At 38.1% G+C, this 27,346-nt stretch overlaps 1 protein-coding gene across 1 annotated transcript; it reads left to right on the plus strand.

The window, feature by feature from the left end:
• Window positions 1-606: 606 nt before the first annotated feature.
• LOC106039526 (plasminogen-like) lies at window positions 607-27,271 on the plus strand. Its single transcript, XM_048067860.2, has 19 exons — window positions 607-1,212; window positions 3,975-4,110; window positions 6,546-6,652; window positions 11,744-11,858; window positions 12,667-12,806; window positions 13,389-13,509; window positions 13,626-13,744; window positions 14,488-14,650; window positions 15,246-15,376; window positions 16,151-16,316; window positions 17,025-17,191; window positions 18,083-18,231; window positions 20,149-20,242; window positions 21,741-21,861; window positions 22,624-22,698; window positions 23,058-23,198; window positions 24,328-24,434; window positions 25,358-25,503; window positions 26,693-27,271. Exons 1-19 carry the CDS (start codon window positions 1,164-1,166, stop codon window positions 26,852-26,854), a joined length of 2,409 nt encoding a protein of 802 aa, XP_047923817.1. The 5' UTR covers window positions 607-1,163; the 3' UTR covers window positions 26,855-27,271.
• Window positions 27,272-27,346: the final 75 nt, after the last annotated feature.

Genomic DNA, 27,346 nt, shown 5'->3' on the forward strand with positions numbered 1-27,346 from the left:
CCACACTACAGTTTGCTCTCATACACATTTACTCCTTCATCCCTAACCTTATCCCAGACTCTCACTACAATGTAGTTTAGACTTAAAGTAGGTGCAAAAAGATCATGGATAGACTCACTATTTTTTAGATACAGCGCATGATTCTATGAACTTATTTGCCTTCAGTTGCAAAAGTCTGAATTTCTTGACCCAGGGGTGCACATTCAAGCCTGTTTTCCTCATCCAGCATCCCATCCTGCCTCAGGTGAGTCACTAGCATATTTGATAACACAAATTGTTTTGAAGCTCCACCAGTGACCTAACATGCAAGAGAAGCCATTAAACAGTTCTGCAAGGTAACTTTTCCAAGGCAAAGGCCACTTGGAAATGCAGAGAAGAGCTGATGTTGAAATCAGTATAATAATGAGCAAAGTCTGACACCCTCACTGGATGAGTTTATGCATACAATATGAGGTTAAATGTCTGGAAAGGAAGAACACTAAATAGCTATCTATGGGTCTTAAACATAAAGTTATGACATGCTAGGCATTGAACCAAAATGACCTCTAAGTCTTACTCATAAAAAAAAAAAAACACCACCAAAAAAAAAATAAAAATAAAAAATCTTATTTGAATTATTTGATTAAAAAGAAAAAAAAAGAATAAAAGTTATATTAAACCATCTTTCAAGTGTTAATATTGTCTCAATCTGATAATACCCTGAGATTACCCTGAGTGCTTACCCTGAGATTAAATTGAAGTTGGTCCTTACAAACCAGTATAAGTGTGCATGGCTAAAATTACCACTGGGACTCTAGTGTTAAGAAAAAAACAAGTTCTGCCTGAACAAACAATTCCCCATGCTTCCCAGCAACATTGTTCTTGACTATTCTCTAGCAAAGTGAGACCAAACAATTTAAGAACAAAAACATGTCTCACAAAACAAGAAAGTGCCTTCACATTTCCCAGCATCCAATAATACAAATGTCTGAGCCTGATTTGGTAATATATCCAATTCAAGGTTGTTTGAACGTCCACTCCACGGCAAAGGGGGTCACAGCACGGGAGAATGATTAACTTAATCTGCCTGCCTTGTTTGTTTGATGCCGCCTCACTCCAGTGCAAGTCAATAAAACTTTGTGCACTGACACACACAACTTCCAGCACCTTCCAGCTGGGCCAAAATGGGAATTAGCAAAGCTGCCTTGCTCTTTCTTTTTGTGCTCAGCTCAGGTAAGAGTCCTTTGCCTTCCACTTGTGTGAGTGAGATGGGGGCCAAATGTTTGCAAGCTCCGTGTTGTGGAGACGGGTCCCCAAATCCATGTGTCACCACTTACCTGGATGATGGTGGGTTTGGGGCTTGCTGGCCGGCAAGAATTGCTGTTGAACGAAGTGAGAGCTGTGGTTGCTCTGTTGTGTTTGTTAGAGGCACGAGAAGAGCAACAACCTTGGTGTCTGCATGGGAACAAATGGCAAGCATTTGCCAACATGCCAAATGGCCAGAAATGGTGGCACCTTTGGCAAGTAGCCTTCTACAAGGACATGTGTTTTTCATGTGTAATTGGAAAATATAAAAGGGGTCACAGTTAGAAAAGTGTATGAATAGATTTTAGCAACTAGAAATATTAGAGGCAAGTCCCAGCATAACAAATTCTAGATACTGTTTAATGTCAAGAACAATCATTTTTAAATTCTAGTTTCTAAACTGCGTTTTTCAAAAACACCCTAATTCAAATCAAATACGCTTCTCAAATAAGTAAGAATTATATAAGGAGGTGGAAAATATAGGGTTTTTACTTTTGTCTACAATACTCTATTTCTGCTTGCAAGTCTTTCATTGAATAGCTATAAACATTTGCATTTCTGAAAAATGCAGTAATACATCTTTCTTACACTGAAAAAATCCATAGACTTTGGGAAAGCGGTAGCAAGAAAATGTATTGTGTTTTTATTGTAGTTGCATGTAGTTTCATTGTTTTCTTAAAGTGTTATGCCCTTCCTAACAAGTTATGACCCAATCAATATTTTAAAAAAATTAAATGCTGTAATTATTATGATAATGTTACGTCAAAGTGTCAAAACAGAACAGAATTAAGGTTGCAAGGAGGCTACACCATACAGGGAATTCTTCAGTTCTTCACTTGAATCTCTTGACGTTGTGGAGAGCATTACAGCACCGCTGTGACATTTTATTTTTTTAACCCAGTTTAATGTTTTCATTCACAATTGACTTCATCTAAATATCATTTTTGTTTTGAAATACCTAGTGGAATCTGTGAGTCCTGTGCCTGTCACATGAATTTTATTGTATCCTTTTCCACTTTATCTTCATTTTATTTTTAACTATGCTTTTCTTTCATGCACACTGTTAAACTGTCACCCCTTAGGGCCACTCTGTCCCATAGTATACTCAGAGAAAAAAACATCTAGTAACCTCTCTGGACTTGCAGTGGTGTGAGAGGAAGTATAGTCTAGCTCTTATGTCCATGTTATCAACTCTACATTGTAGATGCAAATTTATCAGAAAGAGCAATACTCAACTGCAGGCACTCAGTTGAAGGAATTTAACTGTACCAGGAGTCATGCTGGCCTGTTTCACACTACAGAAGAGCATTTCTTAGGGAAGGATGAAGTAGTTGCCTGAAAGAAATTCCTTCAGTATCAAAGACATAATTAAATAGTCCTGTAAAGTCCCTTGATCAGAGTCTATAGGTCTGAGTGGGAGGATGCTGCCTTCTCTCCATCCTGCTGCCATTGGGCAGTGGCTCAGAAGGAAAAGGGTTAGAAGATGATGAAGAAAGAAGTTCCTCTTCTTTAGCATGTCTGTCACTCATGAGGGGGAAGCCAGGGTATGATTCATAGCCTGTATGCCTTTTATTCTGCAACTGTGTAAATCAGAACACAGAACAGTGCACAGAGCAGGCCTGGGGTGTGCTGCAAAGACCATGGGCCAAATGCCTGTTTGGAGTTGAAACCATGCAGAATGGATAACTGCCAGAGCCAAATGTTTGTCAGTAGAAGTATATGCTCATCCAATAAAGAAACTGTAAAAAAATCACAAGACTCCTGCAACTCCATGACCCTGCAGCTGTGAGTCATGAAAGTCATAGTCTGGTCAACTATAGCAAAGCATTCAGAAATTGCATAGCTGCAATAGGAAAAACAAACAAACAAACAAACAACAACAACAACAACAACAACAGAAGCACTAAATGGCAAACTCCTTTACAAGAGGATTTTATCTGAGCATTTTTGGTGTTCATTGGTTCACACAAGACTACCTTTTAGTGTCACATATATGGATCATGCAGCTGTAGCTCAGAAGCTGTAAGATTAATTTATTTACTGGTTTATTGTCCTGTGTTCTTTCATTGCAATAGAGGGCAACATCTGCTACCTTAATAATTAGGTAAGATCAAATACAGACTTATTAAAAAAAAAATGATAAACTGAACATGACTACAGTGATAACCCCAAAATGATGGCTCATTTCTTGCAAGAGAATTTAAACAAAGATAACTATGGTGTGACTGATAAAACTGAAATGGTCCTATATGGGTGGAGATCAGCAATAGGCAACACTTTCATATCCTTCCTGAGTCCCACTTCTACACTTTCTCCAAAGTATGGACAACCAATATATTCTTTATGTCTCTGAAAACACACTACTTTCCTTCTGTCGTTTTTCTTTGTTCTGTTCACTTTATACATTAGGTTTGTGTTACTTGCAATGACTTTCAGAATGACACAAAGCACTGTTCAAGCCACATCTCTGTCTTGTTTTCCACTGGGTTTTTAGTGACACCACCCTTTACCATACCAGGCAAGAAAAGCCTTTTTTAATTAATTAATCTGTTAATATCATCATTAACTGATTTATCACTGTAACTAAATGACGATGTTGCTCACCAAGGTGACAAAGAATTTAACATGGAGGTTTGAAATTATCATTTCTGCGTTCACATTCTTACCTCTTTTTCTCTTTTTCCTTTTAGTGCAAGGAAGCATACTAGACAGCTATGTGAGAACAGAGGGAGCTTGGCTGCTTAACCCAAAGAAGCAAATTTATAAGACAAATACTAAAGAAGAATGTGCGGAGCAGTGTGAAACTGAAACTAAATTCACTTGCAGGTAATTTCTACTGGTTCCTATATACATGTTTCAGATGGTGGAAACATGCACATGCACAGATGATGGAGTAGTCTACTTTATTTATTGACTGAACTTTAGAGGAATATCCTAGGAGTATGTTCTTCTGAGGTTTGTTGGAAAACCGGAAGGTGTATAGAAAGTCAATGCCTGAGAGACATGGATAAAGACAAACAGAACAATTAAGAAAATTATGTCAGATTTTTATTGGAAAATATTATTCTCTCTTGATGTATAGCTTCACACTCTGAAAACCAGCTTGACATGGTTTCATTAGGACTCTTACATTCCTTTTGCAATAGAATCATAAATAATTGCTTGGGAATCTATGGCAGCAATAATCACATTGCTCATGTTCATTGCCTTACATATTATCCTGAAGACACGTCCATTATTCTGAATTTTACTAGAATTTGGACTTGGGTAACTTCTATTTACTGTGAGAAGGAGACAGGCATCTAAACCTAAGTCATTTTTCTGGCCAAGCACTCTCTCTGTATTTGCATTTAACAAGGCCCAGGGGATTAGGAAGGATGAAAGATGTTAACCAGTCTATACCACCAGCTTTTGCCCAGGGTCCTGTCTTAGCAGAGCCTCTTGCTTTGAGCCTAAGGCTTCTGAGCCTTCCACACCTAAGCCTCAGGAGCCCATTCATTTTATCTCAGCTGGCAACTGGAGTACTGAGGAGAGAGAACCATGACTGCAGTGGGAGGCTGTCCTCCCATGTGAGGCAGGGAGGTTTTCTCTTCTAATCATCATGAGTCCTTGATCTGCCAGTTCTGCAGGATATCTTTTTGAACTCAGAATATTGACTGTCTGCAGCGCTCTTTCCAGCACTTGGTTCTTTTTCAGGTTTTTATCATTCAGGGATACCCTGGTGCTGACTGCTTCATGTGTTTTATAACTTTGTGTTTTAAATCTGAAAAAGGTGAGGACCTGACAGCAAAAGGGAAAATTATGCTTATTTTAAAGAGATGTAATAACCCTAAAGGATGACAGAGGTTTGCTGACAGCATAAAGTTTCACTTACTCCCTTTGATCTGACTCCCCTCTCTGAAAACCACACAGAGAAGGCAAATCTCCAGTAGTACTTAGCTCAGGCAGGTAGGGATGAAGGCAGGGAGAATGGGAGTCTATGTTAAGATTATATATTTACAATTTGTAAGGAATTATTGCTCCCTTTTGGGCTCAATATCATTCCTTAGCTTCTACCTCAGGTCCTTAGCCTCTACCTCATGTCCATCACCTGACAGTAGAATGACTTTAGGGTGTTTTGTCCTTGCCTCCCTGATTAATTGAGATTTCTTAAGACCAGCAGAGAACAGGTGCTATCTGGCAGGGAAGAGTCTGGGATACGAAAGGTAAATGTTAAGCAGAACTTTAAGACCAGGCCAGCACAGTCATCTCAGTGCTTCAGACAGACGAATGCAGGCCAATACTTCAGTCTTGTACTTCTGCCTTTGCTGAGTGTTGGACCATGCTTGTAAACTACAACCCTAATGTAAATTTAGCATTACTGAGAGCTCAGCTTGGATCAAGGGGAAGAACTGAGTTCAGTTTTGACCTAGAACAACCAGTACTTCTCAGAGAACTCATGGACTCAGCAGGAAGTTCAGATGTGATCTCACTCCTCTGGGAAGAGGCTGTGCGAACTGAGAAGTACAGGCACACCTGGACCCTGCCAGTTGATCTCAGGGCTACAGAGCAGTTTTGTCATTGTTTAATTGCCTAGTGTAGACCTGCCTGCTTAATGCCATGTTTCTATTGCTCTTCATTGGTTCAGAAAAGTCAACAATAGAAATTACTTAGCCTCCCAGGAGTTTTTCTTAGATACAGTTGTAAAGGTTACACCATCCCCTCTAGTTTTGCAGACTTAACAGCCTTGACACTTACTGAACAAATAGCTGTGTTTTCCAAAGTGCTTACATTGCTGCAAGTAGTGATGACTTAAAACATTTATCACAAGTGTTGGTTTGGTGTTGGTTTGTTGTGTTTCACCTGTTCCTTGGTAACTGCTGAATACTGTAGAATATTCTGCTTCTTGAATGAACGCTAATATTTTTGAAACAAGGTCAAGGTCCTTTGTGCATGTATCCTCTTTGACATATTCTCTGGCATTTCTGGTACATTATAAATGTTGGTGGGATTTTTTGTTTTGTTTTGTTTTACCCTAGGCATGATTTCTTCATATAGCTCCCTTTCAACCTAACTTTGACATGGAGACTCAGGAGTCAAATCACCACTGCAAATGGGAGCTGGGATACTAAGTGATTTGTGAAACAGTGGCTGGATCTTAAATATTGCTGAAGTGCCGTGCTTCCAAAATGATAACTGAATACTAGAAAGGGTGTTCAGGAAAATAATGCACACATTCAATTACTGTTTCTTACCTTGCTCTCTCCTCTTAATTTCAACAGGGCCTTCTTATTCACCAGTAAAGACCAACAGTGTTTAACATTGGCTGAGAACACCAAAACAGCAGTGATATTCAGAAGAACAAATGCAGTTCTTTATGAAAAAAGACGTAAGTTTACATTTTGATATTATTTCTCTGAGATATCCTTCTGAGTGAGACTAACATAACGCTATTGTAGCTAGGGCCACGTCCTCACTGGGTCACACAAAGTGGGTAGATCAGCCCTTATCTAATACCAGGTTTCTGGCACATTGCTGGAAAAGCAAGTGTCAGCTTCTTTTCCCAGATTAGTGCTCCAGCAATTTCCCTCTTCCCTAAATTCTGGGGATCCACAGGACACAAAAAAACACTGTTGCTCTGAGAACACAGATAGTGCTAGAAGTAAAGGAGGTGCATAAGGGTCCCTTCTCTCCTTTTAAACCTGCCACTAACCTATCTTCTCTGCCACTACCATCTTCTCTGTCTCTGCTGAGAGTACTAGGAAGAGCTACTTGTGCTGGCAATGATTTCTAAGACAGACCTTTGCCCAGTGGAAAACTGGCAGAAACTACCAAATAATTTCATACGCATCTCTAAAATAATCAGAGTTTACCTCAGGGGTACTCAAATCAATTTTATTTTAGTTTCATGCATTCTCAGAATTATTCATGTGTATGTTATAATTAATTGATGTGGTGGTATTTTGGATTCTGCTTTTGTATATGTTTTTTTTTTGTCAGTTTTGTCATAAATTAAAATTTTTTGACTACAGTCAGTGCATATGATTTCCTATTCTATCTGGCAAGTGCTAAGTCTGTCTTTAAGAAATGGCAACTATCCAATTTTTTTATCATCTCTTTAAAAAAATCTATCACCTTATGCCACAGGCAGACAAATGATTGGGTTCTAAGACTATTTTTGACTTATGTAATCAAGCACTGATCTCTTGCTATATAGAGGGAAGAAGGAATGTATTTCATTTTTAATGTAATGTAAGTTTCATTGTATCATTCTCTGACTTAATAATGCACCAAAAATAGCCTTACCGATCAACCAGACTTGAGATAATCAGCTAACCTTTTAATAGAATCAGTGATGCCCTCTGTTAAATGACTTTGTCATCATTGCATTTCACCATTTGTCAATTTGTAAATTTTAAAAAATATATTTAATACATTTGAGAATGTTCAGAAATTGGAAACTGTGGTAGGTAACATGGATATGGCCCCCTTCAACAAAGAAAGGAAATGAATTGGTCTCTCAGGTGGTGCAAATCATCCAGTGGTCTCAATAAGCCAGTTTCTTAGCAAAAGTCAAGACTCACAATAACTAGACTGTAAATATTAATTTGCTCCACAAAACTGCATTCTTACTCCTCTGTTGACTTGCAAAGCCTCAAAAAATAAGGTAATGTTATGTGATTAGCTCACGTCAGATTTTACACAGTAATTTAATAACTTAATCTGGGTTGCAACTGAGCAGCCAAATGAAATTTTATTCAGATATGGTGGATATAAGTTTTCACAGGAGGGTGGGAAAGCACTGGACCACATTGCCCGGAGGGGCTGTGGAGCCTCCACCCCTACAGGTATTGACTGCACAAAGCTCTCAGCAGCCTCATCCAGCTCAGAAGCTGAATGGGGGTTTGGGCCAAAACCTATGAGGGTCCTTTTCAGGCTAGTATTTTACATGATTCTATGTATTTTTTCTCATGTTTTTATAATCTTTGAGGAGATGTTTGATTTTTTCTCTGACTTTAATGTCAACTCATAATTCAGTTTTGACTGCTCAGGGAGAACTCCCAGAACTACTATATTTAGTAGAACTACTATAATTACAAAATAGAAAATGTAATATTCAGTTACCTTTATTAAATCACTGCCTGGCTTGAAAATCTTTGATGTTTTAAATGGTCAGATCAATATAGGAATTATTTTTCTGGCAGATAATTTATTTTTACCCATCTGCAATAACTAGAGATAAAGCTCTGAAGCCCATAGCCAGTTTCCCTTTTTGTATATATAACTGATAGATAATTCGATGTTTTGAACATAAGATGCTTTTATTATAGCACCAGAAGCTGGTGGGAATTTCCCAGAACCATGATTAAGTAATACTAAACAATCTGCTGCAGTTCCTATTGTAGAATGAAAACAGAATGGATCTATTAGCAAGTAAGAAAATGCAAAAACTGAACAAATAACTTACTTTGAAATACTCCTTAGTGATTTTGTTTCAGTATTGTGATCAGAAGACTGTGATTCTGGCTTACCCTGTCATTTTTGAGACGTCATTTGGATTCACTGGCATTAGAACCTGGATGACAGTCCTGCAATATTCAGAGATAATCTGTTATGGTATCTTTCTGTGATAATAGGCATGGATTTTAGTTTCTTGATGTAAAAAAATACAGTTTTACTGAGCTAGAATGTCAAAAATTTGCACATCTACCCAGAGAAAGCAAAAGATGTGCTTCATTTCAGTTGTTCTGTTTTCTGGTTTATGAGTTTTTGGTTACTGGTGGGGACATCTCCAAGATTCCTACAAAGCATAATAAAGTCCTGACTATGCATATATATATGCATGTCTGTGTATATACACATAAGTACAGTGAAGCTGTGGGAAAAGCTGTGAAACATCCTTTCTTGGATAGCTTTGAGATATTAGATAATGCGTTAATGTAGCCCTTGGTGTGTACGTGTCAGATAGTTTCTCTGTTGCTCATCTCTTCATTCGGTCTTAATTATGTGTCCATTCTAATGATAACATCATTTAAATCAGTTTAAAAAAAAAAAAAAAAATGAAGCTTTTACCTAGACAGACCATTTCACTGTCCCTAGGACCTGCTGCCATCTGGATACTTCAAGGAAATTCCTATCACATGACCAGATATTTTTGCAATACAATTGCTGAAGCCTTTATTAATAATAATAGTAATAATAATAACAATAATCACAGAGTTTTCAGAATTATTCTTCCTATGGCATGTGGTATAGAACAGGAATTTAACCTTCTCTGGGTTATAGAAAGAGTCATAAGAATTAAATCTAGTGTTTGGGGATTGCTATGCACATACCTGTTTGTAAATAGTTAACCCAAGGGAACATGGGTTGAGTTTGGGGATCAAAGTTAGTTATTTGTCATCAGACAGAAAGAAACTTAAAGGTTATATAAACGGTCAAAAGTTTATGCAAACAGAAAGAGTCAGTGTTTGACTGATTCAATGTTCAGTTATTCAGGTTTTTAATGTTAATTTATTGCAAAACTGTTTGAGGGTTCCAAATGGCTTCCAGCTAAAGTTTCTAGAGTAAACTTGCCCATATATATACATTGAAGTGAAGGTAGGCCTAAAGGTATCCTCATAAATCTAGTTCTAAACTACCTGTCAGCCCACAGAAGATCTGGAACTATTTTCAGATTCAAGTGTCAGTTCTTTTCACTTTTGTTAAGGCAGATCAGTGTAAAATGACAGTTTTTCTGCAGGTGTATGCTAATCTTGTGCTTGTACATCAGCTTTGGAATAACAAATGATGAGAAAAGCTGTTGCAAAACTGGATCTCCACAAATATCTGGTTTGGATGTTGCTTAAAGACACTGAGATTGAAACGAGCCAGGTCACAACCTAAAAGAGAAGTTGCTTTTTTGCAGCTAGAAGAGAGGAACTGGCTGATGAAACATATCCTGTGCATATAAAAATGTTGAATATGAAATATGAATATGAAAATATGAAGAATGCCAAAGTTCCGGGGGGGGGGGGGAGGGGGGGGAAGAAAAAGAAAAAAAAAAGAAAATTAAAAAAATAGGTTGTTGTTTCAATTCAATCTATATTTTTAAAGTAAAAATGCTTCATGAAGCCTGTCTAAACAAATAAGTGACTAATAAAAGTGATTTATTTCATCTGCTAATAAACACAAAAGGTAATTGCACTAAGAAAAATTTGGGAATCTTATCGCCAACATGTTTGGACTTGGGGGAAGTTGGGGGGGGGGGGGAAGGGTTATTGATAGATTTTGCCATTTAACCTTTACTGGCTGTTTGAGAAGAGAAAAAAGTTGACATTATTCTCAACTCAGAGACAGTGAATGTACAAGCCCTGAGACTGCACGAGTCTGCACTGTGGACCAGGCTTGAAACAACTTTTTATGACATATTTTTTTTATACATTAATTTTAATGATGGGTTCTGCACAGAGTACATTTTGGAGGAATTGTGCACTAATCAGTGTTTGGAAAAATTAATGAGGGTTTGAAGTTCTGCTTTGCTATGGATGCCTGATATTCCTCACCCATTGCTTTGCTTTTTTTCCCCATAACTTCACTGAGGATATTCTATCGCTATAGACTGTGAGGCTTTTTTGGAAGTTTTCTTTCACGTTAGGTCTTGTTAACAGCATGACCCCGTCAACAGTTGCACTAATGCAGCTGTGCAGATGCTGTGACAAAGCCTTGGGAAAAGAAGATGCAGTGGGGAGCCAGGAATACCTGAAGTCAGTATTGCTGCTGAACCACTGCTTTGGGCAGAGAAGCTATTGAGTTTCCTGCTTCATTCTCCAAGCTAGAGGACATACTGCCTGGCAGTGACTCTCCCTAAACTGCAGATGCAGAAGCTCCAAGGGAACTTGCAGACATCTAAGTCCATTTTGCTGTGCCTTGGCAGAGCCACCGCTTGCATGCCAGCTCTCATGTCACAGTCATCCGCTCTTTGCTTGGAAAGATGGTTGTTCAGATCCCCCAGAGAAATCTTAAAGGCTGCAGTGGATTTGTGGTTGCTCCCTCCTCCTGCCAGGAAAAAAGTGACAACCTCGAGATTTCAGGTCCAATTTTATGTAAAAGTTAATAATTTAAAAGAATTTAATGTTTTCAAGGATACCAATGCAAATATCAGGTAGATGTCAACATTAATACTCCCCTTGACTAGTATAACGACAGGGTTTCATTGCTAATTCTCTCTCTCCTTTTTCTTTTTTTTTCTTTTTTATTTATTTTTTTATGAAGTGACTACTAAGTTTTGAAAGCTAAGGGTACAAAAACATGTATAATGTGCACTTTCAACCAACTGTCCATTTTATCTTGTATTTTATCTTGAGTTTGAGCATAATATAACAAATTAATTAAATCTCATTCATGACATGGTGAACTTAAATGAAAAAATTGATTCTGTATATGCTAAATTCCAAAAGAAATGTGATGATACTGATTAATTATGCATGTGTCATGTCAGTTTATCTTCTAGAATGCAAGGAGGGGAAAGGGGTGAATTACAGAGGAACAGAAGCCAAAACTCAGAAGGGTGTGCCATGCCAGAAATGGGCTGACAGTATACCCCATAAACCTAAGTATGGTCTTTTCATATTTGTATTTTCATGTTTTTCTTTAATTTTGTTAAGCCATTTATATGTGTTGAGTAGTCTTATAAGCAATGCATTTGGTGTTCAAGTTTTTATAAAATAATTTCCTATGAATTGGAATGCAGACACCTGCAATTGGGGCTGAATGATCAAAGGGGACTTTTTCAGTCTTGGCAGTTGCGTTTAATTTTGTAGTCATTACATGAGCAAAATGATAGACAGGGAAGCTGTTGGTTCTGCTGAAATAAGAATATTTCATTAATCTCAGCAGGATAATTTTTTCTCCTGGCTGAAGGGATAAAATGAGACAGAGTACATCATTCTATCAGTGAATCCATAGACAATCAACAAGGCAGTATTTAATGTATTTAATGAAAAACAACCAGCCAGGTTTACTTAGCAACTGTCTACTGACATAGCATAGCATTCAGGTCAGAGAGAGCTCTCACATTTCAGCAAAGTGCTTCTCATAGTATCTCCTGGAAACATGTGCCAAAGAAGACTTTTCTCTGTGTTTTAAAAAGTACCTTGGCTGAGCAAAAACTACTGGAAACTGGATAGCTGGAATGAATGCAAGTATTAAAGACTTTGCTGGCTATAAAAACAACACATTTCCTGAATTATACAGCTATGGCACTGGTAACCCTTCAGTTAAGGCACTCAGTAGCTATTAGGAGACTTCTAATGAATGACGTCTTCATAATGGTCATCAGATACAGATTTCATTTCTAGAGTCCTCAAATAAACAATTGGGTTATTTCCCTTATTCTCTAATCCCATTGTAATTCTTTTTCAGTTATACACCTGAAAAACACCCTAATGCAGGCCTGGAAGAAAATTACTGCAGAAACCCTGATAATGATGAAAAGGGACCCTGGTGTTACACAACAGATCCTAATACCAGATTTGATTACTGTAACATCCCAGAGTGTGAAGGTCAGGATATGTATACAAATTTTTACCCCTTTTTGGAAGATGTGTTCAAGACTTTGAATTTATTCTGATACTTTTATTTTTAATTGAGGATTTGTTCCAAATTTGAGGTTAGTTCAACCTGGAAATTTCCATAAAGTTTTTCAACAGCAACCACAAAGATATCAAAAGACTCCCAAAACAGCTATACGAACAATTTTTACTTAGGCAAAAGAATGTTATAAAAATATATGCTTATATCTTAATCCTAGAATTGAACCAAATGATGGTTGCTAATGCAAAAGTCAATAAAACATGATAGGAGCAAGGCACAGATTTTCAATTATAACTCAGTAGTTTTAATTCATCTCTTTCAAGAACTATAGTCTGTATTGTATTTTTTAAATGGAATACTCTAAAAGTAATCAACTAATTTAAGTCAACTCACCTAGAAAAAGAAGCTTTTACTTTGCCAAATAAGGCTGACTTTCAGCCATGGGTTATGATTAGACTCTTGATTGTCAAGTGAGGTGAGTGTGAATGTTTATGGATTAGTTCACAGGAATTTTCTGTTTCTCTTGTGTTCGTTCTGCCTTGTTCCTACAGTGGAGTGCATGCACTGCAGTGGAGAAAACTATCATGGAGTAGTTGCAACAACAGCATCTGGACTTGAGTGCCAGCGCTGGGACTCCCAGCAACCTCACTCTCACGGATACCTCCCTGAAAAGTGAGTCAGACTCTGTGATGAGACATTTATTATCAAGGTGGCCTGAAGACCACTCTGCCCCAGACAGGCTAATTGTTACAGCTAGCCATTAATGACTTTTTTTTTTTCCTGTTCAGTTTTCCAGAGAAGGATCTGAAGATGAATTATTGCCGTAATCCTGATGGTGAACCCCGGCCCTGGTGTTTCACTACCAACCCAAATAAACGCTGGGAATTTTGTGACGTTCCTCGCTGCAGTGAGTCTGACTTACAGAGTTCTAGACACAAATACATCTAGACACCTTCTGTTCAGGGTGGTGCAAAGAGCTAGAACAAACAGAAGAGCCACCCCCACCCTACCCCCAAAAAAAGAGGAAAGAATGAGAAACACTGACTTTTAACTCAAAAAACAGGAAAGTAAGAAAAAAAAATGAAATTACCTTGAAACGAGCCTCTGATAGCTCTTTTGAGGGTAGAGATTTCTGTCATAGGTATTCCTTTTGTGTTCCCTTTTTGATGATAGTTTCATTCTTTCTGAAAAACTTTTGTGTTTGTTGTTTTATTTGTTTGTTTGTTTGTTTTTCACTTCTGGTTCAATTTCCTTTTCCCCTGAAGGCCTGGCCTTGCCACCATACTTTTTGCTGGGACTTCTCACCAGACCTCATCTTGTTGCCCCTAACTCTCACCAGTTAGAGTACACCTCTTTTATGTTTGCACCAACACCTGTATCTGATGTGCCTGCCACTTTCACCCCAGTTTTCTTCACAATATTACCATTTGCTCACTTTCCAGCTGTGTTCTGACGGGGCTGCTAACACTTTGTTGTGTTGTTTCCTGGCTGCTTGTAATATGTTAAAATTAAAGACAGAAAAGATAAGAAAATATTTTTAGATATTTTCTGTACATTTTGGACTTCCCACACATTTTCGTCTTTAAACCTTACCTGCCAAAAAAGCTATAAATCTGACCTAGTAAAACTCTGTGTTTAACTCTGCAATAGCAACACCCCCACCAGAACCTGCACCAGGACGTCAGTGCCTATCAGGAAGAGGAGAAGACTATCGAGGCACAATATCTGTTACTGAATCAGGAAATACCTGTCAGCACTGGAGTGCTCAGTCTCCTCACAGACATGCTCGCACTCCTGAAAACTATCCCTGCAAGTAAGTGAAACCTCTCCTGTATTCGCTGCCCATGAGAAGTATCAAGGCGCAGAATGACTTCATTTTTCTTCAACTGTGTTGCAGAGTTTTCAAGCTACACCGGTGTCAATCATCTTTTCAGTTGTTTTTTTTCACAAATTTTCCTATTTTTATTCACTTCTTGGTTTTGAGTACTAGCACGTCCTCTTCTGACTTTAAAGCTCTGCTTAATTATCTTTTTCCCTCTTCAGTTCATCCTTTTACTGTATTGTTGCTTGAGCAAGACTATGTAAAATAAGAAAGTAATTATTATGATACTTGCTTACGGCTAGATACTTTCACTCTATGTTTCTGCTGCACTGTTCTTGGCCTCAAAGTACTACATGAAGTACAATCCTCAAATCATCTACCCATCCAGCAGGTGTCTGGTTTAGCACATCCAAAACATCAGTGCATTGCAATTATTCATCTAGTAAATGGCATCAGTAAATGACTATAGCAGTTACCCAGATGTAAATACAGCAGTAAACTGGGCAGCAAGATACATTCCCTCCTTGTTCATAACCTTTATCAAGTTTCCATGAGAGGCTTTTCTCAGCCACGTTTTCTGTTTCAGGAATTTAGAGGAAAACTACTGTAGAAACCCTGATGGTGAGAAGATGCCATGGTGTTACACCACCAACAGAACTGCTCGGTGGGAATACTGCACCATTCCCTCCTGTGATGGAGTAGAGCAAGACACTGTTGGTAAGAACAATGGGAGACATCTGCAGTAGGGAAGTGAAGTGTTGTTGATTTTTTTTTGCAAAAAAAAACTTAGGTGGCCCTCTGCTGAGTTGTATTATTGCTGTAACTCTCAATAATGTTATCTAGTAGTTGAATTCCTGAGCCCGGTGTGGAGACTGGGCTGGTATGTTCAGTCTAGTGGAGAAGTGCAGAGAAAGTATTAAGCCACTTACTGACCCAACTTGGGAAAAATTACAGTAATAGACTTATTTGTCTTTTACTGGATGGTGGTTCCTTCCCCTTCTAAATTTTAAATGTTCCATGAAAAAGTTAATTAGCTTTACATGCAAGTTCATTACAAATTGAGTTCAAAGCAAAACCTAAGGTAATTTATAAGCACTGTACCTAGGCTTCATTAAAAGCAATCAAAAGGATATTCTCCTTACAGAAAGTAGGCTTATTTCATGTGCAAATGTGTGGTAGTCACAGACATTCCCCTAGTCTGGAGAAATCTTGATCCATGTGTGAATATTTTGATTGTTAGCTGAAATTAATATGCATGCGTGACAGTATAATTGATGTACAACTGCTTTAAATCTAGCATATCGTGAAATTTCACAAACATTTTGGAAGTCTTTTTTTTGATCTACAGTTTGAGAAAGATTTTGTTACAGGGAGCGTGCTGTGGCAGTCAGTGAAGTATTCTGGCTTGCTGTCTTCTGTTGGCTTTTTGTGTTCACATATAAATATCCAAGTATATAGATTCAAGGGAAGCGTTTTTGTTATTCACTACAGCTGTTGATGGGCCTGAGCAAGCTCAAATTACTGAGGAGTGCTATCGAGGCAATGGTGTGAGTTATCGTGGCACAACGTCTTTCACTGTCACAGGAAAGAAATGTCAAGCCTGGAACTCAATGTCACCACATCGTCACAATAAAACGTCAGACCGGTTCCCAAATGCGTATGTGTATTTCCCATTTCCATGTTTCCTTCATGAATGACCACTCATAAACACATTTTTGTTTTTAGCACCTTTACACAACAGTGATTTTAAAGTTGACAAGGGAGCATTACTTCCTTTTTTTCTTTTTTTCTTTTTTTTTTTAATGTGGAAAGATTATCTTTTAATATCATCTTGAAACAAAACACAGTTGTTACTATTATGCTTTAGACTGTTAACTGACTGTTTCTATAATGCTTTTAAATAAATTAAAAGTTTTCATAAACTTTCCCTTACACTGAAACAAACTATTTCTATACATTAGTTTATTCCTGAGTCTTTGCTTCCTAGTCTGCAGTTCATTAGAGCTTTGTGGAACGGATGAGTGACTTTCTTATTCCTAACACTTACTATTTATTTATTCTGAAATTTAAAAAGATATGTCTTCCTAAAAGCTATTACTATATTTATAAAAGTAAAAAGAATTAGAACTTTAATATACATATCTGCATTTTCTTATCTGGATTTGTAAACAGTATTAGTACTATATGCCTTCAATAGTGAATAAGTACTTGTCATAATTAAATTTTCTTTCATAATTAAATTTTAATTTCAAATTTTTTTTTCTTGATTTCTTTATGCTGGAAATAAGATTTCTATTAGACATTGTACATGATAAAAGATATGACCTGTGGCATGGATGGGCACACGATATGCTTGCATTTGTAGGGACCTGAAGCAGAATTATTGCAGAAACCCAGATGCTGATAGTCGGCCGTGGTGCTACACCACTGACCCAGGTGTGAGATGGGAGTACTGCAACCTGAAGAGGTGTGATGACAATTTACAAATCACTCTACCGAAACCTCCTCAGACAACTCTGGAACCAGATCCTGGTGAGAATAGTTTCTGCTCCCCTCAGGAATAACAGTAAAAAGCAAGTTGCTTTTTATGCAAAAGTCATAGAATTTAGTGAGAATGAAAGAGAATTCTAAATAATTACAGAATTTAATATAATACCTTATCCACTCTCATCACTTAATGAACTTTCTTGCAGAATTTTATAGGATAGTTTCTGTATTCAATTTTATATTAATATAGGATCTTTCATCTATGATATCAGGCAATATTGAAAACACAAGGAAACAAATGGCTGATAGTCTCTACACTCTGGTGGGAGGACTACTAGCAGTGACAATAAATATGGAGGTCATGGCATTTTGCTGGAAACTGTTCCAAGAATATCTTTTCCTGTGCCATGCATTCATATCTCCAGAGCTCCATTTCCCACCAGACGACAGCTGGCCTTTTGAATTCAGTTCAGATACAACTTTGTTGTATCCAGCTTTCATTTTTTATTCTGTCCTGTTTTTCAGGTTGAAAACTAATAATTTTGGCTGACTATGTATTACTGCCTTTTACATACTGTAAAACATGGTGATGAACTGGTATCAGTGCCTATAAGGAAAAGACTTCATGAGTGCATGGCCTTTGTGGTCCTGGCTTATGGAGTCAGAAGGGGTCAGCTGAATCTAAGCTTCTTTAATTTATAATTTTCATAATCATGAAGAAAGCTTTTCAAATGCAAGCAAATTAAAATGTGACTGCTAGAGACCATTGACACTACCTTGTCCTTCTTTCCATGTACACATATTAAGTAGGACGTATAAGTCCTAATAACATTTCCTCAAATTTATTTCTGCTACACCACCATCAAGAATGGATGTGGCCCAATAGCTCACAGCTGACAATCATAACAGTCATTTCCTTTTCCTTTTTCTTCACAGAATGCATTAATGGAAATGGTAAAGATTATCGTGGCACGATAGCGAAAACTGCAAGGGGCAGGACTTGTCAAGATTGGAGGTCTCAGAGACCACACAGCCATGACTATTTCACTCCCTTGACTCATCCAGAAGCAGGCCTGGAAAACAATGTAAGCAGCTGCTCATTTAATACTTGCTGTCATTGAGCTTTTTCTCTTTTTCATGGCCCCTGAGCAAGCATTTCATGCCAGGTCTTTGCAAATTGATTTGTTTTCCTCAGTTTAATCCAAGAACCCAATCACATTAATTTGTGTTGACATGAGCAGTCTGTTCTTCATTGGAACACACAGAGATCCCAGCAGCAACATCAAATGCTTTTGCAGCATAGTCAAAGGACTTCAGATCAGCATTTGCTTCTTGCCACTGCTGAGGACTATCTGGAGTTGGTTTGTGGGCAGTACCTCTGCCTCCTCTGCCAAAAAAAATACACCAGGGTCATAGGTTTCAGTAGCAAGAGTGACAGGTGAGATGTGGGGAGTTCATTGTTCAGTCCAAATTCCTTGAGATATATACATGATGGATTGCAGCCCTAAGCCTTTACTAGTTCCCTTCCCCTACAAAGCCCTCCAACTTCTGCTGCAGCCCATCATGCAAGGATATACATGCTTCTGACCCATTCTGTAACTCATTCTCCATCTCTAAACTTCATCTCTAGTCTTAACATGTGTACCCATTAAAAGATCTTATGTTTCCAGCTGTATGTTTCCAGCTTGTAACATCCCACATACAGTACTTGTCCAGTTGTGGCTAGCTGTGAATGCGATATAAAGAGTTTGCTTGATGCTGCCAGCTTGTTTTTGTTAATTTTTTTTTTTAGTTTGGTTTGTTTTTTTGTTGTTTTGTTTTGTTTTGTTTTTCCAGGTACATGACTTCAGAGCTTGTTTTAGCCATTTCTCTGATAGCATCACATAGCCTGTATTGAATTCCAGCTCAGATTGGGGGAATGCTCTATGAAAAGCTGCTCACCATAACCTTTTGGCTCTTGCATAGAGTAATTAGTAGGGACTCTTGTAGAAGGGAAGCAATTATCCTCTCCTTTTTTCTAAGGCATGGGTTATAATTCAGAGTATAGTTTCTTCTATAATTAGAAAAGTATCTGGTAGAATTTCTTAAACAGAGAGGAGACTGCAATGGGAAATCAGAGTCCAGGAGTTCAAACTGTTTTCTTTTCTTGTTGCTAACTTCTGTGAGCAATGTGGCAGTCTGTGTCTGTACCCCTTCTCCTCTCCTCTCTGCATTACTTACTGAACGCTAGCTCTGGGCAGGGCACAGAGGGTGAAGATGTTCTGGAAGACCAGGATTGTGTTAAGCCTGTAGGAGTGAGATGCTGCTGCAGGGCCAAGTGGTCTTGCTTGCTGTCTTTTAGGGTGGTCAATAAAGGCATGTGCAGATGGTGGGACATGATTTGAGATGACACTGCCTAAATTCACATGCTTCCATGTGAGAGCTTGCAACTGTATGACGTATCTGTGCTGAGTGGAGATTAGTCAGCACAGCCTGTGAACCCTACACAGTAATTCAGCTAACCCAGCACCCTACGTGTGGGTGAACACTACACCCCTGCCCCTGGGACTCATAGACATCACTAAGTTGTGCAAGATCACCTTACACAATACCTACTTACCCCACAATCATGAAAACAGAGTGGGTGTGAAAAGACCTCAGAGCTGACACTGCTGTTCCTGCTAACCACAGTGGAAGTAGGAGTAGACAATTTAGTGCTTTAGAAAACCTCTAGGTCAAGATCTCCTGCATTTCTTGAGAGGTCAGAAATCCAAGCTTGCTCTAGAGAAGCTTGCTGCCAGGAGACAGCTGAAGAGATTTTGTTTTTACTATCTTTTTTAAAACTCACAGAGAAAATAGAAAAATGAAACTTTTTTTTTTTTTAATGAAATAGAAACCATTTATCAGTAAGGAATTGAAATTTATTTCCCAAATTTAACTTGGTTTTATTCTGAAACATGCATTGGTATTTTTTTTTTCTTCCACTTCTTGTTAATAGCTGGTATCTTCATTCTTTGTTACAGTATTGCAGAAATCCTGATGGAGATGTGAATGGACCTTGGTGCTACACAACAGACCCAAGAAAAGCCTGGGAGTACTGTGACATTCCCAAGTGCCGTAATTATTCCTTTAAAGACTAGTGTCTCTCTTTCTTATATGATCATCTTTTATGACCTCTGGAGAACATTCAGTGATTAATCTGAAAGACTATTCTAAGACAGTGAAAGAGCTTTAGATATATTAAGGCTGTGGGGAAGTAATGCTTGAAACCAGTGTCTGAATTCTTAAGAGTAGTGCTTACTCCTCAAAATCCCCAAGCAGAGCACAAGATTTTCCTGGAACACACTGAAGCCCATGGAGGTTTTGCCAGGTACTTCAAAATATGGCTGTCCTGCAGAAATTGTCCCTGCTCCTGCTTGGTCACCTGGCACAACTGAGTCATAAGATGTGTGTGGCCACACTGAACAAGGGATACTCTTATCTTAGCAAAATTTTTGCATCCCCTGCTCGTGTGACTCTGGTTCTGACCTGGATGTAAAACAGATTATCCTTCTTCTGGCCCCCAATATTTAACCAAATTCCCTTGTCTTTTTTACTCTTAATAAAGCAGTTCAGAACTCTGAATGAGGTGGTGTAACAATGTAGATAGAATATTTTACTGCATTTTGATTTCAAGTCCTTTCATATCCATCACAACAAAAGCCAGGCCAGGAAGTAGTTCCCACTCAAAACAAGGGTGACTTTCTTGACGCTTTATCCTCTCAGCTGCAAGCAACAGAAAATATGCTTATATGTTTACATACCTCTGATCAAAACCCCAAAATGGAACAAAGAATAAGATGCTCTATAATTTGCACATAGCGTAACTATAAAAGTACTGCTGCATTGACAGTGTTTGGCTGGGACTCGTAGGGGAAAAAACGCATTTTCACATGATTATTGTCTTCATTTTGAGGATCCAATTTCTTTTTAAAATACTTTTTTTTTTGTTCACTTAAAAAGCAGAGGAAACATGCTTTTTCCTTCAGCTTCATTATTTAGTTCCTTTTGCCGACAAAAACAAATCTATATGCCATGTTGTTAAGAGTCAGTTTTCCATGACTAAGTAAAATCTGCCATTTTTGAATAGTTCAGAGACATCTGAAGCCTGACATAAGAGTGGACAGAATTTTTTTCCACAGAGACAGGGATTGAATTTCATGTGCTGTACCACTAAGTTTAGTTTCAATACAGCTGGCTCTGCAGCTTTTTCATTGCTGCCATTTGTAAGAATACATTTAAAGATGTTGGGAGAATTTATTTCTTCTTTCTGTTTTCTTCTTCCCTCCACTCCTTTTCTTCTACCTCATTGGAGTTTTCATCTTGTATTTTGCTGAAAACCAAGAAGTGTATGAGAAAAAAAAATACCAGACTTTTTTAAGTGTTGCAGGTGAAGGTAACCTAACAAAACATAGATGGTATGTAGTATATAACTGCCTGCAGATCAAAACCTGAAGAGATAAGTATAAGAGGTTCAACTTCTAGTTTTCTGAGTGCAGAGTGAATACATATAGCAAATACTCTAAAGTTCCTCATAGGGAATTCTTTTTTTTTTTTTTTTTTTCTTATTCTGTAGCTCCTGCTCAGTATGAGTGTGGGAAATCCAAGTTCAGACAAAAGTTGTGTGCTCAAAGGATTGTTGCTGGTTGTATTTCACATCCACACTCCTGGCCCTGGCAAATCAGTCTCCGGACAAGGTATAGCCATTCCCCATTACACTAGACTTTACAATCAAGGAACTTTTGCATCTCACGGGATGTTATTGTACATGGTTGCAACACTCTAAGGGAAAACTTAATTTGCATTTAAAAATTGTAGAAGGCTTAAATGCCTCTAAACTAAAAGTTGAAAATAAACTTTATTAGGCTATTCATTTCTTCTAAATTAGATTGTTTGATAATCTTTTAGAAGGTAATTTAGATATCCAAGAATACTATTTTTTGTGACAAATACCTATAGAATAGACACAATTGCTAATTTGAAAAATGCTGTTATTTCACTAAAAGGAAGAAAGAAGTTAAATCTGTTACTATATCCTGCTGTAGAGTCAGTATCCTACAAGGTGAGGAAACAGTTTGAATTATGGCTACTACAGATCTTGCTTAGGAATCAAGGCCAGTCCCAAAGCTTTCTGACTGGGATCAGAGCTGGATAAAAGCCATGGTCTCTAAAAAAGTATACATCTGTGTGCATAAGGCTTTCCATTAATAAAAACACTGGTCAATAATAATAATTAAAAAAAAAGCTATTTTCATAAAAATGTCTACACAGCACTACTGTCCTTGTAAGAAATATTGTTCAAGGAAAGTAAAATGTTTGATTCTCAATAAAAACACAGAATAAGGTCTTTAGTTTGTAACGGCTGTGCTAGAAGGATTAACTGATGAACTGAAGTGATGTACAATTGACTTGCCCACCTTAAACCTATCCCTTTTTCATGCTTTTCTGCTCTATTACAGTTATGGCCTGCATTTCTGTGGGGGAACTCTGATAGACCCACAGTGGGTTCTTACTGCTGCTCACTGCCTAGAAAAGTAAGTATCCATTGTAGTCTGCATCAGAATTCAGTAATATGAGATAGAAAATAAGAGGAGAAACAAAATGGGCCCAATAACCAATCTGAGCTGTCTCTCTGCTCAGCTTGCACATACAAGAATTGAGCCAAGGCTATTCGTCATTCATTAAAGCAGAGTTTTGAATGAAAATCAAGGAGTGAGGAGTGATAAATTTCTCCAGCAATCTTTGATTTTGTGGGCCATAATAAGGGATTACAAAACTAAGCTTATGCTTTACTTTTCTTCTTTTGATAGAAGAAGGTGCCCAACAATGTCATAAGAGTTCTACATCCTGGGTGTGCATTCATCAGCTCACTGTGTGCAATCATTTCCAATAGGTCATCACGGCCATCTGCGTATAAAGTATATCTTGGATTACACAGAGAAAGAGCATTAGAGCCATCGGTGCAGAAAATAGATGTTGAGAAATTGTTCAAGGAGCCACACAGAGTGGACATTGCTCTACTGAAATTGAAGAGGTATCATTTCACCTGAAGTGTTCCTTCATTCTGACAGGACAGTTTTGGTGTGCCTCTATTTTGACTAAACAGTGGTTGGTTGGGGTGTCGTTGAAATGTATATTTCTTTACATGTTGTGGCCCTCTTTTTCTTCCCTTTCTGCAGAAACTCCAGTGGAAACCAAGGCAATTCAGTTGCAGGGCTTCAGAAAGGGAAGGGGCTGCTTTGGGAGGGGAGGATGGCTAGGGATGGTGACACAGGCTGGCAATGCGCTTGGTGCCAGCTGTTGTGAGGCAAAGTGGAGGCAGCAGAGTAGAAGGAGGTTGTGCCTAGAAGAGCTTTCACTGCTGGTCTCTCCCTACACACTTCTACTTTGGTAAGGCAATGAGGATTGAAAGCTGAAATGTTAATATGTGTGAACCCATACTTTTTCCATGATAGAGTGAGGGGATTTCTTCCAGTAGTTGTCCTCTGTGCAGGCAAGTAGTATGAACTTTTAATACAATACCCTTGGTTGGCCCTGCTTGCATATGTTTCCATTGGCATGAAACTCTCTCTAACGTGCTGTGCAATCAAGAGGAATACACCTATACAGCTACAAGATGATATGAACATGTTGTGCTTCTGCTTTTATTTACGTGGGTGTAATGCAAATCCAAAGCATAGCACAATTAGTGTGGCTTCTTAATGGAGCCTAGCTAAGAAGCTGCACCCAAAGGTAAGTCAGATGGACTCGAACTCTGCTTTATGATAACAGTGTCCAGTTTGAAAGTGACTTACAAATAGTCAGATTGGATGCAGGCAGAGTTAGCTAGGCTTTGTTATCTATTCATTAGCCTACACAGACACATTCTCTTGGATTTATTTATTTATTTATTTATTTTAATGTCTAAAGTTAACTGTTCTCCATTTCAAATCTTTTCCTTTTGTGTATCATGTTCTGTGGGATTATAGTCTAAGATAAAGGTGGTTTTGCACTTCAGAAAAAAAAAAGAAAAAAGAAAAAAAAAAGAACACTTATCTGAAGCTTAGGATTTCAAGGGAAAAAAAGGCTGACTGTATAAAATCTCTTTAGACAACTGAAGGTGCTATGAAGTATAAATGCTGTAATGGTTACTCCTGAATGAGTGTTTTGTTTGTTTCTTTCAGCCCAGCAATCATCAATAATCATGTAATCCCAATTTGCTTGCCTAAAGAAAATTCTGTGTTAGGAGGAAGAGAGGAGTGCTATGTGACAGGTTGGGGAGATACAAAAGGTGAGAGAGAATTAACACACCTGAAAGCTCCATTTTTGGTATATACTCGTGTCCAAAATACATTCACTGTGTACCAAAAACACTCAAAAAAAGCTTGTAGGTGTCCATATTTTCCAACCTAGATGATTCTATAATTCTGTGATGCTTCATCACAATTCATCAGCTACTGCTTTTCTTTCCAGTGTCTCCTGATTTAGATTCTCCTAAATCACTCAGAGTGATGTAAATTGAAACTCCCTAAACCAGTACTAAAAGAGAAGAATCAGACCTAAGGGCATATTTACTCTTATTTCTCAGTTCACTGTGCTTTTCCCCAAAGTGGTCTTTTACGCAGTCAGAAGGAAAGTTTTTCTAGACTTAGGCTATTTCTTAATCACATGAAGTGAGTTTGCTCATTCTCTCCAGTGATTTTTCTCCCAACCAGCCTTGTTCAGGTCTCACTCACATATAAACATGCTCACATTTTCACACCTCCTACTTTGTCTTGTCTGAGAAGAGCATCTTATCTTCTCTGTCTCCTTGCTTCTGCCCATCATGCAATTTTCAACTGCCTACTTCCTACCTGCATTCTTCCACAGAGAGAAATTCTCAGGTACTGACAAATAAAATGGCTTGGGAATGACTCTCCCAGATATTGTGGATACTGAATCCGTATGGATTTACTGTTGGAGCAGTAAGGGCAAGCAGTGCAATGTGGATTTTGGTGGGTGGTAGAGGATTATAAGTGCCATGATGCTGATAACACTTACTGACTTTGGAATCACTCTATGTTATGCAGGGAAAGTACGTGCATAGTGCATAAACACTACACTTATTTTACTGCTTATTCCTATCACAATGTTGTTTTGCAGAGATGCTCATTTACCTTTGTCATTCATTGTGCTGTTTTTTTATTATTATTTTAATATATATTATTTGCAAAGGAACTGGTGGTGATGGCTACTTAAAAGAAACTGGTTTCCCTGTAATTGAGAATAAAATATGCAACCGCCCTGAATTTTTGAATGGGAAAGTCAAAAATCATGAACTCTGTGCTGGGAATATTCATGGAGGCACAGATAGCTGCCAGGTAAGAAATTCTGTATTGGTTTATATTGTAAACGATTTCAGATCAAATAGTGCATTGCCTTCTGTGCTTTAGAGGCTTAAAATTAGCCTCAGGATGTTACCACATCACCTGGTTTAAGAGCTGAAAAATGCACGTGGATTCTATTCTTTCCCTGCTCCTTCATCTGCTGCTAGGAAGTGGGGCAGGTAATTTTTCAGATACTTCTGAACTACAAAGCACATGGAAATACATGGCAGCCTAAGCCAGGTGTATGGAAACCAGCCTAGAATGACTAATGGTCTGATGCTTTTTCCAGACCACTTTGTTTGTCTCAGTTAGACTAGCTCCAATACTAAAGCTAGCTCAGTTAACAATCTGAGTCATCCCAGTTAGCAGTAAAGAATCGGTAGAGAGGAGTCTGCCATTTAAGCATACCAAAGGCCAAAGGAACAACTAGTTAGCAAGCGTCAATGCCTGTACAAGTCACTCCATGCGAAGCAATCTTCATGCTGAACTTTCCTTTTGCTGAAAAGGAAGAATACGGTTGCAATAGCTCACAATATCTCAAAAGCACAGCATGACGTCTTCTCTGGAATTCTATGTTTTGAAATTTAGTTCTTCGGTTTATTTAAATTCATGAAAAGGCTTAGAAATGCTTCTTAACATACTGAGTCAAAATGAACACTTTTCCTCCCTGAAAAGCTAGAGACGACTCTGGAAAGAAGTCCAAAACCAGCAGATTGCCTGCCTCAGTAGCCAAGTCGACACCACTGCCAACACAGCACAGCTACCCTATACACAAGTAGAGTGATGGTCAAGCAAGCCATTGAGGGATGTGCATTCATGTCTTAATAAATATGTCTTGAATGCATGCACTCACTTGGTCTTTGACCATGAGGCCGTAAACACCTCAGAGAAGAGAGTGAGGAAGGAAGCACAGATTAACAGTTACTAAGGGCAATAAGATTCCTTCTCAACAAATCCCCTTATTTCAAAAATAAATGTTGACATTTATTTGACAAGAAGAGTTGACAAGAAGAGATAACTTTACAGCATGTGTTAGAAAGCTCCTTTCTGGTTAAAGCTCCAGTGCCTTCTTATAACATGTGAAGACCTCTCATGCAAGAGATATTTCTATTTCTGTGCCTCCTGTGAGAGTGCCACTCTTTGCATACTGGTCTTTCATCCTGTTCTTTCTCACTCTGTTTAGGGGGACAGTGGAGGACCTCTAGTCTGTCTGGACCAAGATAAATTTGTCCAACATGGAGTTACTTCTTGGGGCCTTGGCTGTGCCCAACCCATGAAACCTGGAGTTTATGTTCGAGTTTCTAATTATATTCCTTGGATTAGGAGCGTAATGGAAAACAACTGATACTGGGTATGGACTGCCCTCTCCTGGCAAGCAGTGTGCACATTAGAAATACAAGATTCCAAGTGCAATATTAAAGCTACAATCATTCCTTAAAAAAGTAAAATAAATATGATCATCCATTTAAAATTGCTATAAGTTAATGTTTATTGCCAAGAAACCCAACCGATGGTGTGTTACCCTCCTTCTATATATTCTGTGGTTTGCTATGTCTGACAATAGACCTACCCACCTTTGAAATACTTGTCAAAAAAACAACATCAACTGGAACTGGACACCTGCATTTCAATCTTATATGAGACTCTACAATGACTTTTTCTTCTAAGGTTGAATTTCCAAAGATGTCGTGTCTCAAGCAAGGGAAAAAAGGAGAATACTTCTCATTTTCTATGAGTTGTTTCATCCTTTTACCAATTCAGTGACACAAAGCAAAGAAGAAACTCACTGTACTTGTCTTTTATGCCTGTGAAGTTTTATTAGATATTTCTGATAGCA

Source organism: Anser cygnoides, chromosome 3 (assembly GCF_040182565.1).
Source record: "Anser cygnoides isolate HZ-2024a breed goose chromosome 3, Taihu_goose_T2T_genome, whole genome shotgun sequence".
In the NCBI taxonomy this organism is placed as follows: Eukaryota; Metazoa; Chordata; class Aves; order Anseriformes; family Anatidae; genus Anser; species Anser cygnoides.

Excerpts from the sequence above, each read along its gene's own strand:
- LOC106039526 (XM_048067860.2), top strand. The coding sequence starts at position 1,164 with ATGGGAATTAGCAAAGCTGCCTTGCTCTTTCTTTTTGTGCTCAGCTCA. Across the intron at positions 6,653-11,743 it reads AGTTCTTTATGAAAAAAGAC|TTTATCTTCTAGAATGCAAG; the intron begins GTAAGTTTACAT and ends GTGTCATGTCAG. Across the intron at positions 12,807-13,388 it reads TAACATCCCAGAGTGTGAAG|TGGAGTGCATGCACTGCAGT; the intron begins GTCAGGATATGT and ends TTGTTCCTACAG.